General features: G+C 35.3%; 1 protein-coding gene across 10 annotated transcripts in view; it reads right to left on the reverse strand.

The window, feature by feature from the left end:
• The window catches only part of HEATR5A (HEAT repeat containing 5A), a 117,819-nt gene that overhangs the window by 41,526 nt on the left and 63,585 nt on the right, over positions 1 to 12,708 (reverse strand). For 7 of the 10 annotated variants that reach the window (XR_010405133.1, XM_064570919.1, XM_064570923.1 and 4 more), the window contains 5 exons: positions 12,048 to 12,207; positions 8,738 to 8,927; positions 7,680 to 7,849; positions 4,254 to 4,280; positions 1,869 to 2,007 (listed from right to left, as the gene is read on the reverse strand). Coding sequence is in view for 9 of the 10 variants with exons in the window: in XM_064570919.1 (XP_064426989.1) it covers positions 1,869 to 2,007; positions 4,254 to 4,280; positions 7,680 to 7,849; positions 8,738 to 8,927; positions 12,048 to 12,207 (686 nt within the window). In the remaining variant the exon portion in view is untranslated. The remainder of the gene's footprint in view (positions 1 to 1,868; positions 2,008 to 4,253; positions 4,281 to 7,679; positions 7,850 to 8,737; positions 8,928 to 12,047; positions 12,208 to 12,708) is intronic. The other 3 variants (XM_064570924.1, XM_064570920.1, XM_064570922.1) reach the window with 1 other exon arrangement.

A 12,708-nucleotide genomic window follows, 5' to 3' on the forward strand; every position in this document is an offset into this window, starting at 1 on the left:
GTCAACTATACTTCAATTAAAAAGAAAAGATCAGAAGGAGGCAGCAGGAATGTTTCCGATTAGGAGTTGAAAGAGACAAAACAACCATTGTAATGTGTGAGTCATGGCTGGATCCTATATTTGGGCGGTGGTAAGGGAGGGTAGAAGGAGTCATAAAGGATATTTTTTGGATAACTGGCGAAATTTGTGTGAGAACTGCACATTTTATGATCGCTACTAAATCAGTGTTGGTTTTATTAAGTGTGGAAATGATGCGTGGTCATGCAGGAGAATATTACGTATTAGGGGTGAGTTGTCATGATGTCTGCAGTCTGCTTTCAGATGGTTTGGCAAAGGTATGCATCTTGTATATATGGAAAGAGAGGAAGATATATAAAATGAGTGCCATAAAGATACTAAGTAGGTGAATATATGTGTTCACTGCACATTACTTCCAACTTACCCTTTAGTTTGAAAAATTATAAAATTTTACAAAGGGAATTATATAACAAGTTCTTTACTGTATTTTACTCACATAGCTAGTTCAAGAATTCTAGGAACATATACCAGCATGTTTACACAATCAAAGCCAAGCAAAAGATGCAGAGAATTTCAGTGGTGAATATAAACTGAAGGTTACTTGGGCAGAATATCACACATGATTAAAAGATGAAAATTTCTCTGGTTAAGGTAAGCCACCAGTTGTGCTCAAATGAGTTCTGCAACCTTTTTGATGACTACTATACTAGTTCAGCAATGCTGATTAACTCAAGCCAGAGTTAAAGTTTTAATACTAATTTAAGGAGCACAGCATGACAGTAAAACACACTGTTGTGTGCTTTAGATACTGGAAAGCTTTGTGAAGCCTGAGACCTTCTAAAAGTATGACAGCACTTTGGAAACTATATACATAAAAGAATAAGATATTGCCATTACTATTTTTGTAGGTTGTTTGAATTTGTATGCATACTTGGGTTACACACATAATTTTAAAATAAGAAATCCTTTAATTCAGCTCTAAAATAAAGAAGAGGCATAAAAACCCTCTAACCTGAAGAAGACTCATCTACAGTAAGTTTTTTATTAAATGAGATTTCGGAGGAAGAAAGGCACATATGGTAAATTACTTAAAGACTAAATCCAACTTCAATTGATTGTTGTGAAAAAACTTGCTCTAAAATTTGAGAGGCTCTCAAATTCATTAACAGGGATTATAAAACATAGGTAACAGATTGCTGGGCTCCACTCACAGATCTCTGATTACGCAGATTTGTGATGGGGCCCAATCATTTGCATTTTTTACAAGTTCTCAGTGAGGTGGATATTGCTAGTTCGGGGGCCTAAGTTTGAAAACCATTGCTCTAAACCAGTAACATTACTGGTTGGAATGACCGTAATTTTTTTTTTTTTTTTTTTAAAGATTTTATTTATTTATTTGACAGAGAGAGACACAGCGAGAGAGGGAACACAAGCAGGGGGAGCGGGAGAGGGAGAAGCAGGCTTCCCGCCGAGCGGGGAGCCCGATGCGGGGCTCGATCCCAGGACCCTGGGATCATGACCTGAGCCGAAGGCAGACGCTTAACAACTGAGCCACCCAGGCACCCCAGGAATGATAGTCATTGTTAGCAACTGTCTCTTGTAGCAGATTTAAGACATTACATATTAACTTTTAAATACCATTTTAAAAACATTGGGGAGGCTATGTGCTATGGTGAACGCTGTGAATTGTTTAAGACTGATGAATCACAGACATGTACCACTAAAACAAATAATACATTATATGTTAATAAAAAGAAAAAAACAAACAAAAAAACCCTTATGTTTATATGGAAGATGTAAGATTAAAATAATCATTTAACCTGGAGATAATGGTGATAAAAAAGAATTACCTGGAGTCAACTCTTCTCTGCTATCCTTAGCAAGCATAACAGCATGTTCTGAAACTTCAGCTGCTTCTCTCTGTACAAGCTGACGTAAACAAGCCAGGACTGCTCTTCTCAATAACAAATAGGGACTACAAAGATTCACCTGAAAAATACCATTTGGGAAATGAAAGAGCTGAAATTCTTGGTGGCATTCACATTAAATCTAACAGATATTCACTGGATCCTTCCTGATTCTGTCCAGCCCATCACTGTGCTAGATGCGGTTTATTAAATACACAGAAACTTCTTCAAACTATTCCAGTACATATTTTTTATTATAACTTAGACATAGCTTAAGGAATAGCACATGTACTTGACTATGCAAATATTCATAAACAAATCCAAGCAGAAGCCTCTTGAGTTTTAGAAGACATAAAATTTATGAGTAAATATAGTTTTGAGATAAAAGAAATACAACTGAGAATTTATTTGTAGCTCATACGTTTGTGCTCATGCAACATTATAATGTTTTATGATTCTCTAAGTAGAAATTTTTATTAAATCCATTCAAGCAGCATAGCATACTGGTTAAAAGTGAGGCTCTGGAGTCAAACTGCCTCAGTTTGAGTCCTAGATCCACCACTTACGAGCTGTGTGACCTTGGGCAAATTATTTAACCGTGCCTTAGTTTCCTTATTTGTAAAATGGAAATAACACTACCCCATGTCACAGGGCTGTTGCAAAATTACCACAAAGAAACATGCAGAAGGGCTTAGCACAGTACCTGGCAAATAATACGTGCTCAATAAATGTTAGTTATTATTAACTATTATTAACAGTCTCTATCAATAGTATTTTATTCAGATGCCATACAGAGTAAGTAAATGCATTTTCAAATAAAAGCAGAGAAGAGTTTTACTCAGAAAACATATTCACCAAAAACACTCTCTAGAGATACACATTAGAGACAACAAATTTTACATATATGTATATCTACTTGTATATGGATATGCATATATGTACATAGACGTGTACATATTTTAGAGATACAGAATATTTTTGGTCATAATGACTCAATACATATTCTTTTTACTTAGAAGTGTTTGAACAATGTAAATCTCAACAGGTTGTATCTACTGAACTAAATGATATGATTGTGATATACCTTAAATGAATAATTAAAACAAGTCAAAGGTTCTGGATACAAATTCTTAGTGATTCATAAGTAGAATAAAGTACAGAGTTCTTGAAATTTATTTTTTTCTAACTATGAAAGTAAAGACCAGTTTAGTGTGGTTTATGACAATGAATAGGTGTCTTATGCTACTGATTTTCCAAGCAAACTGTGAGAAAGCATAATTCTTACAGTGATCTTTATTTAGATCTCGTGTATGTGAGAAAAACAGGACTGAAGTAGGTGAGTTTGTTGAAAAGAGCAGAGGAAAAATTCTGAGAAAAAGAGTAGATGGTGACAGCTGGTTTTTGATATATAAGAAACACGTGCAAAGAGAGTGAAACCCTAAATTTTATCAGAAGCCAAAAGACAGAAAAGATTTGTGAATGTATCATCAGTGAAACATATGAATGGGAACTGCTTTATAAATATATTCTATTACACCCTCAAGTCATATCATGAACTCAAAAGTGGAAAGAGGAATGCCATTCACAAAGTCTCAAGTTAATGTCATCCCAGTCACGTTAAAGAACCACTGTTAGAAACTAGTACATAGGATGGGAGAGGAGTTAAAATGTAAAAAGATTAAGTTTACTCATGCCCAAATTATGGCTGTATTTTACAACAATGACAAAAAAGGCATTCTACAAGGCAATTTTAAAGAAAAGTTAATGAATCTACTAGTTATTTTCACTGGAATTTTACAAGCATATAATACAAGGCAGGTGCAGCATTTATTCAGGCTGGTCAAACACTCTTTTACAGAAAGCATGCTTAAAAGTACTCTTTACTTGTTTGGTAGAAAAAAGATTGAAGGCGGTCACACAAGCAAAATGGAACACTTAATATCTCCATGTCATTCTCCAGCATTTATATTGGGAAGAGGAATAGAGTTGAGTAAAGGCAAACAAACCAAGCAGGCAAAATACAGAAACTAAGTCAAACTGTAATTACAATTCCTTTCTGAAATGAATATATAAATCAAAATGATGCAAAATTAAGTGCAAGGAGTGAGTGCACCAGCTGGAGAAGGTTAGGGAGGATTTATTTACAGTGGTATTAAATAAACACCATGTAACATGCTACACATACTGGACTCTGCATTAATGGTTAGCTTAAACAAAGAGATGCAGGGGAAAACAAGAACATGTACAACCAAAAAAAATAAAAACGACACAAAGAAACAGCACTGCAAACCTCAAAAATAAGTTAGGAATTGAGGGTCAGGGACCTACCAACACAGAATTATCCAACAAGATCTCCTGCACAAAAACAAATGACAGACCGGTCATGACAAAACCAAAAGATAAATACTAGGATGACTTTGACAACAGTCAGCTAAGCATTAAAATATAGATATTGATAGAGCTATCATTCAAATTGGCTTAGCTTCAGCTTTAAAAATATGCCACGATTACTTCATTTTCCAACTTTAAAATATGAGTTGAGCTAAGATCTTGGAAATAGTCAACTCAAGATGTAAAGATATAAAATATACAATAACTTAAAAATGTACATTTGTGTAATTAGGTTTTCCTTTGGAATCTCTCATTAAGCCTCAATAACAAAGCCACATCAAGTAGACATGAGTGTTAAAGGAGTGATCTGGACTGCATTCACATGAGCAGGTGTCCAGCAAGGGATAAAGTTAATGGTTTACCTCATCACAAGTTAATGATAGATTTTTTATTCTTGGAAGCCAACTTTTAACACTGAGAGTACTCAAAATTCCTAGTGTAGCTAAGACCAAGTTCAGAATGGAAGTTAAACAGCATGCAGTTAGAAGAAAACTCTTTCCAGTAAGATTCTTTCCTAATGATGAAATGTATTCTGAATATTCAGGGAGTTTCGATTAATATGAAAACATTTCATGCTAAATAATTAAATTCTCTGTACAAAAGAAAATATGATCATAAAGTTGTTAAATAGGAAAGCAAAAGCAATTTGCTTACTACAGGGAATACTCTAAAATATAATAAATTCGGGGTGCCTGGGTGGCTCAGTCATTATGCGTCTGCCTTCGGCTTGGGTCGTGATCTCAGGGTCCTGGGATCGAGCCCCACACAGGGCTCCCTGCTCAGCGGGGAGGCTGCTTCTCCCTCTCCCACTCCCCTTGCTTGTGTTCCCTCTCTCACTGTGTCTCTGTCAAATAAATAAATAAAATCTTAAAATATATACATATATAATAAATTCAATCTAATAAATTCAGAATAGAAGCTTACTAAAAAAATTAAGACATAAAATTAACAAAGTATAGTGATAGCAATTTTTATTTTTTTATTTTTTATTTTTTTAAAGATTTATTTATTTATTTGAGAGAGCGAGAATGAGAGAGAGTACATGAGAGGGGGGAGGGTCAGAGGGAGAAGCAGACTCCCTGCTGAGCAGGGAGCCTGATGCGGGACTCGATCCGCAGACTCCCAGATCATGACCTGAGCAGAAGGCAGTCGCTTAACCAACTGAGCCACCCAGGCGCCTCTGATAGCAATTTTTAGTTTTTTTATTTTTTATTTTTTGTTTTTTTTTTTTTGTTTGTTTTTTAAAGATTTTATTTATTTATTTGAGAGAGAGAGAATGAGAGACAGAGAGCATGAGAGGGAAGAGGGTCAGAGGGAGAAGCAGACCCCCTGCTGAGCAGGGAGCCCGATGTGGGACTCGATCCCGGGACTCCAGGATCATGACCTGAGCTGAAGGCAGTCGCTCAACCAACTGAGCCACCCAGGCGCCCTCTGATAGCAATTTTTAAATGATTTCTGTAAGAAAATCATTTTACAGCTTAAATAAGAGTAACATAAATTTGTTGATTGTTAATTTTGATTTTCTCAATTGCTCTGAATGTTCCTAAAACAAAAATCTGATAGTGTCTCTATTCTTCTTTATATATAATCTTTCTCAGTCCCGGGGGGGGGGAAAAAGAGTAATGAATTTGATCATATCTAATTCATCAAGAATTAGTAGTAAGTTTTGTTCTTTATTTCTCAATAAACTTAGTAAATGAATTAATGCATCAGTTAGACAAATTTCAAAAGCCTACCAATGGAAAATTTCTACTATAACTCAAGGAAAAAAAAAAGGCAGTATAATGGAGTGAAAGTCTGATCAACTTGCAAAGGAGTGGCTATTTTTCAGTAACTGGTTTTGGTGATGGCTCCTGGAACAGAAAGAATAATATTCCTAGGGAAAAGTCATTGAATGGTAAAGGTAAAATCCTTCTTCCAGTTAGTGTTATTTTCTCCAAAACATGTTTAACCCAGACAGGAACCAAGTTTCTATGAGAAAAGTCAGTCACATCCTCTTTTTTTAAGTCTTATGTAACTTTGTGAAAATCACTATGAAGATTAATATAATGTATAAGTTATATGTTAAGAAAATAAAAACTATGTATTAAGTGGTTGGTTATTAAGTGCCTGGGACATGTGCCTTTACAGGTGGCATCTTGTGTAATCCTTGTGTTCTACAGACAAGGTAGCTAAGGCTGGAAGAGGTTGTGGGACTTCCCTAAGGCCACAGAACTAGGAGGTGCTAGAACTGAGATTAAGAGCTAACCATTAAGTGGGTGCCTGGGTGGCTCAGTTGGTTAAGTGACTGCCTTCGGCTCAGGTCATGATCTGGGAGTCTGCGGATCAAGTCCCGCATCGGGCTCCCTGCTCAGCAGGGAGTCTGCTTCTCCCTCTGACCTGCCCCCTTATCATGCTCTCTCTTTCTCTCTCAAATAAACAAAATTTAAATAAATAAATGAATAAAATCTTTAAAAAAAAAAGTGCTAACCAAAAGTATAAAGTCAGTAAGAAATAAAGAAATGGGGACTGAACTACAAGTTGAGAAACTGGATTCTAGACTTAGAGCTACCACTATACCTAGGTACGTTACCTTGAGCAAATTATTTGACTTTTTGGTCCTTGATTTATCTTTTTTATTGGGAAGGTTGGTTTTAATAACATTTGAGCTTCTTTCAAGGTCTGAAATGCTGCATATTCTGCCTCAAGCTTGGAAATGAAAGGTCTGTCTAAAGTAATGATTCTCAACTGTCATGTTACTAATGGGAGTGTGTTGTGGACATTCTAGGGGCAGAAATGTTTAAAAGCAATGGTGGTTGTTTTAATTCCAAATGTAACTCAATTTTTGAGGCAAGTCCAGATAGAAACTGATGATACTCAAGGTAAATCTTAAAACCACTGACGATTATGAACCACTTCACGAGAACTTTCAGCATTCATCTTGCCATATTTATTAAACATATTATTAAAACCCAGATATTGATGGATATGCCACTAGAATATTAAGGAAAAATGTTATTTGCCCATCTGGGGTGGAGAGAACTTTATATGTAATTATGCGGAAAAAAGGAAGGAAAAAACAAAGACATCACATAAACTTTTCCATGTCTTATGGCATTTATACAGTATCCGGGACATTTAAGCACCCTCTATATGTTTATTGACTAATGAATAAATATTCCAAATGTTAAGTTCAACACTAAGAGAAGAAAAATCAATCAATATATGAGAGGTTTAAGATGTGATTATATAAGAGTTGGCCCTACCCCCTAAAAAAAAGACCAGAACTGAGAGAAAATAGCTATTGTACACAGACTAGAGAATAAATAAACCTAAGTTTCCAATGAAAAAAACCTAAGGACTCACTAATAATTTTATACTCACACAGAGGCAGCTGACCAAGTTAGACAGGTTGACATGTCTTGGAGCAAACATATGAAGCTGCTGAAGGCAAGAAATGGCCTGAGCTTGAACAAGGCAGTCTGGATTATCTTGCATCACTGCACAACCCAAAAGACAGGAAGTTCTTAAGGTGGAAATGGAAGTACTATTACCTAAAAGGAAAGGAGAGAGCTTTGAATAATTGGTCTATGAAATCATTCCTCTTTAAGCATATATTACTAGGTTTAAATTTTTTTTTATACCAATTTTAAACTCAAGGATCTGTGAAATAAATTTCTTCTACAAAAGCAGGGATAATCCAGGTGACAGATTTTTAGGTTATGTTAGTTATTCTTACTCTGAAAAATTTATGTCAACATAAATCATTAGGCAAACAAGAACCTAAGACTAGGTTATATCAAATTTTCATGAAAAGTAGAACTAGAAATGGCTAATGAACTTAGCCCTGTTTATATTAGTTGAGTTGCTTTCAAATATTAAAATCACAGACTTTACATTTGAACGGATCAGATTATCTGAGCTTTGGGACTTAGTCACTTACTTCTTAGAAGAGATGAGTTCTTTAAACTATTCCACTTGGTGTCTATCACCTTAATTGTTAAGGGAAGCATTTAAAAAAATATATCTAATCTTTCTAAATATGGTACTCCTTGTCTTTTCAAGGTAAGAGAAATCACACTGAATGGCATTTCACAAAATATATGATTACCTACTATGTATCAATCACAAAGGCTTTTCAACTTTTCCTTCTTTTGACAGAGAAGGAAACCAAAGACCAAAGATTTTCCAAAGGTCACCGAATTAAGTAGTGGTGGAGCTTACATCAAGTTTCCTCGTTTCTATGTTATGTTCTATTATGTCAACATTCAGAAGTCAAAGTCTTCTTCCCAAGATGACTCTCAACATTCTGCCCATCGATTTGCATAGAATATTGTACTAAACTTCATTTCACTGACAAGTATTTGAGTCAGTAATAAGAAATGAATTCATTTTCTATGTACATTTTTAATGTAAAACATCACAAAATGAGTTATGCATACCCTGTAGCTCTGGACCCAATGTAGTAATAAGGGCATTCAAACAGCGACCAAGACTTTGGTGAACTTCAGCATGAGTAGGAGGCACATTTAACAATAACATTATAATAAGAGAAAGGGTGGGTTCCACCTGCATATGATAGAGTGGGCCGGCAGAATCAATTATCAATGATAGCGAATGTAGTGCCCAGGTCTGTGAAGACAGAGAAAAACAATTTAAAGTGCTACAGCAGCGTTAAGAAACATAAAACACAATGAATTGTTCTTTGTTGAAGCAAGTGATAAAGTAACAACAAAGTAAAGTAATTTGTGCGCTATCACTAACCTGGAAAGAGAAATAGAGAACATAAGAAGTTTAAGAAAAGATCTAATCATCTAATTTAGAATGATAAACTGATATCTCAGCACTAAGAATTCCAAGTCTGTGTTTGGTTCTTTAGCTAACAGCCTGAAATGAATCTAGTTCGTTGAAAATTGTTTACTATTTAACCTATGTGAACAAAAATTCCAGTTTTTAAAAGATTCAAAATAAGTAAATAAAAGATTCAACAAAATCTACAAGTACATGCGGTAATATGGACAAATCTCTTGAACATAACGTTGAAGAAAGCCAGACATAAAAGAGTACATACCATATGATTCCATTGACATAAAGTATAAAAGCAGGCAAAACTAATATATGATGTTGCAAATTAGGATAGTGGTTATCCTTGGTGGGACAGGTAGTAACTAGAAGAGAACATGAGAGTGTTTGGGGTATTGATAATGTTCTATTTCTTGATCTAGGTGCTGGTTACATGGTGTATTTAGTTTGTATACTTTATTCACAGAGATGCACACTTAAGACAAGTGTACTTTCATAAACATATAAAAATAAGTATATGTATAAAATAAGTATATATTATATAAATATTTCTTTATAAAACAAACTGAAATGCCTTTGAGCGAAATCTGACCTGCCACATATTTTTACAAATAAAGCTTTACTGAAACGCAGTCCTGCTCATTTATGTATTTATGGCTGCTCTACTGCTACAATGGCAGAACTGTGCAGCTGACAGAGACTGCACGACTGACCTGTAAAGTGTACACAATTTACTATGTAGCTCTTAATAAAATACATTTGTCAACTCTGGTTTAAATGAACAAGCCTCTCCCAGTACCTCAGGATGGGGCTGTCTTTGGAGACAGGGCCTTTAAAGGAGTTAAAATGAGGCTTTTAGGGTGGGCCCTAACCTAATGTGACTGGTGTCCTAAGAAGAGAAAATCTGGACAGAATGACACTAGAGATGCATAAGCACAGAGGAAAGACCATGTGAAGACACAATGAGGTGACCACCTGCAAGCCAAGCAAAGAGGGCTCAGAAGAAACCAAACTGGCTGACACTTTGATCTTGGACTTCCAGCCTCCAGAACCACGAGAAAATAAATTTCTGTTGTTTAAGCCACCAATGAACGAATAAATGAATGAACAAATGAATGAATGAAACAAGACTGATAACCAATGCAGTCAGATGATGGGTATAATAGGGTCCTTATAGTATATTCTACTTCTATGTATGTTTTAAGTACATAAAAAGTTCTCCCTTTAGGAAAATGAGAAGTTTTACCCCTCTTACCAGAAAGCTTATAGTACTTTAAATGCTACAAAAATAAACTGTGAAGAGATAGCAGTAATCGAAAAGAGTCAGATTTGATGACACTGGAAGTCACTAAAAGCATTTAATCAACAAAAAAGGTATTTAATATAAAAGTATGTGCATTCACAACAGACTTCTTAAAGGGGAAGAAGAGAAATACAACAAATAAAAACAAAAATTGCTATAATAAAGGAGGATGAAAGAATGGACACCTTATAAATTAACTCAGTCAACTACTGGATGATGATGAGGAGGAGACTATTTGTAATATGGTAATTCAAAGAAAGTAACTGTGGATTAGGGATGTTGAAATTTGACGAGAAGGTGGTTAAACTGGATCTCAGAACACTAGAAAATTTGGATTATCAGATAGGAATAGTAAGGGAAAAGAACAATAGGAAAAATATAAGTGCAGATATGAGAAAGGCACATGTGGGATGAAAATAGGCAGGTCATCTGTAAGAGAAGCCAGTACTTTCGGGTAATAATAGACAGGTTCCTGGGTCAGCTGATAGGACTTGAATGAGGTGATTTAGGAAGCAATAAGCAGTTTCCCCAGGTTTTTGATAGGAAGTGGCAAGATGAAAGTCTTTCAGGAAAACAAATGTGTCTTCACATCTAGGGGGAGTTGAAAAGAACCTAAAAATACTGCTATAGTAATTAGGAACACACAAGGGAGGCAGAGATAAGATAAGGGGAGAAAAAGGGCAGGAAGAAGAATAATCATTCAAGATTTGATTAAGATATCAAGAGAATGAGGATATTAACTGAAATGGGTTAAGATATGTACAATAATAATGGTAAACTGGTTAAGAACATAGATTTAGAGTTCATGATTTGTGTTCTTGAACTGATTCCATGATTTATTAGCTTTCAGCCGTGAGCAAGTTACTTAGCTTCTGTAAGTTCCAGTTATCTTTTTAAAATATTTTATTTATTTATTTGAGAGAGAGAATGAGATAGAGAGAACATGAGGGGGGGAGGGTCAGAGGGAGAAGCAGACTCCCTGCTGAGCAGGGAGCCCGATGCAGGACTCGATCCCGGGACTCCAGGATCATGACCTGAGCCGAAGGCAGTCGCTTAACCAACTGAGCCACCCAGGCGCCCTGGATTTTATTATTTTATTTTAAAGATTTTATTTATTTATTTGAGAGAGAGAGAATGAGAGACAGCACGAGAGGGAAGAGGGTCAGAGGGAGAAGCAGACTCCCCGCTGAGCAGGGAGCCCGACGCGGGACTCGATCCCGGGACTCCAGGATCATGACCTGAGCCGAAGGCAGTCGCCCAACCAACTGAGCCACCCAGGCACCCTCCAGTTATCTTTTTGTATAAGGGGAATATACACCGTAGATTGCTGTGAGGCTTAAATATGTTAATGTTTTAGAAGAATATAAAACAATCCTTGGTACCTATTAAGCTCTCCAAAATAGTAAATGTTATTATTAAGATGGGAGGAAGATCCATTTTCAGAAAAAGATACTGAATTTGATTTTAGAAACTCTGAGTGTGAAGTAAAGATAGTGAGATTTGAATTTCAAAAACCAGTCAAGGTTAACAATGGTTTGGATATTTATTGGGGGAGGGATTATTTATAAATTAACAATGGTTTATAAAAACAATCTGCATTATATACAAATCATGAATTTCAAGAAGATATCATATGGGGTATTTACCTGCACATCAGGGGAAGTAGTGTCCTGAGACAAAGTATAAAGGATTCCAACACAAGAATTCAAATGTTGAGAAGAACTTATTCCTCCTAAATATCTATGTAGGGATCCCAAAGCCAATGAGTATCCTGCTCTGGTAACCACATCCCTTGCTGATTTCAATCTATAATTACGGAAATAAAAAATAATCACTGAACAAAACTAATGCATGTACACTGTCACTTAGGCAAAACGTTTTGTATGAATAGCTGCAAAATTCAAAAATATATTTACTGTTAACTGATAAAAAAAAATTCTGAAATGACCTGAAAGGTATCTTGAAAAGAAAAACATTTTAAATAAAAATGTCTTCACATTATTAATGATTAAGTATGAATAATTTCAATGTTTTTCAGAAATATACTAAATTTGTAAGACAAGCATTATTACTTTGTTAAGTTACTTTTTACAAGTTGAAGTACACAATATCCTATTAGTTTCAGGCATGTATCATAGCGATTTGATATTTTTATACATTATGATCCTCACAGTAAGTCTAGTTACCATCTGTTACCATACAAAATTTCTGCAATATTACTGACCATAGTCTATATGTTATACATTGCATCCCATGACTTATTTATTTTATTACTGGAAGTCTGGACCTCTTAATTCCCTTTACCTG

The sequence above is a fragment of the Mirounga angustirostris genome, unplaced genomic scaffold (assembly GCF_029215605.1).
Source record: "Mirounga angustirostris isolate CCGP_5_RB_7025 unplaced genomic scaffold, mMirAng1.0.hap1 SCAF_9, whole genome shotgun sequence".
Classification (NCBI taxonomy): domain Eukaryota; kingdom Metazoa; phylum Chordata; class Mammalia; order Carnivora; family Phocidae; genus Mirounga; species Mirounga angustirostris.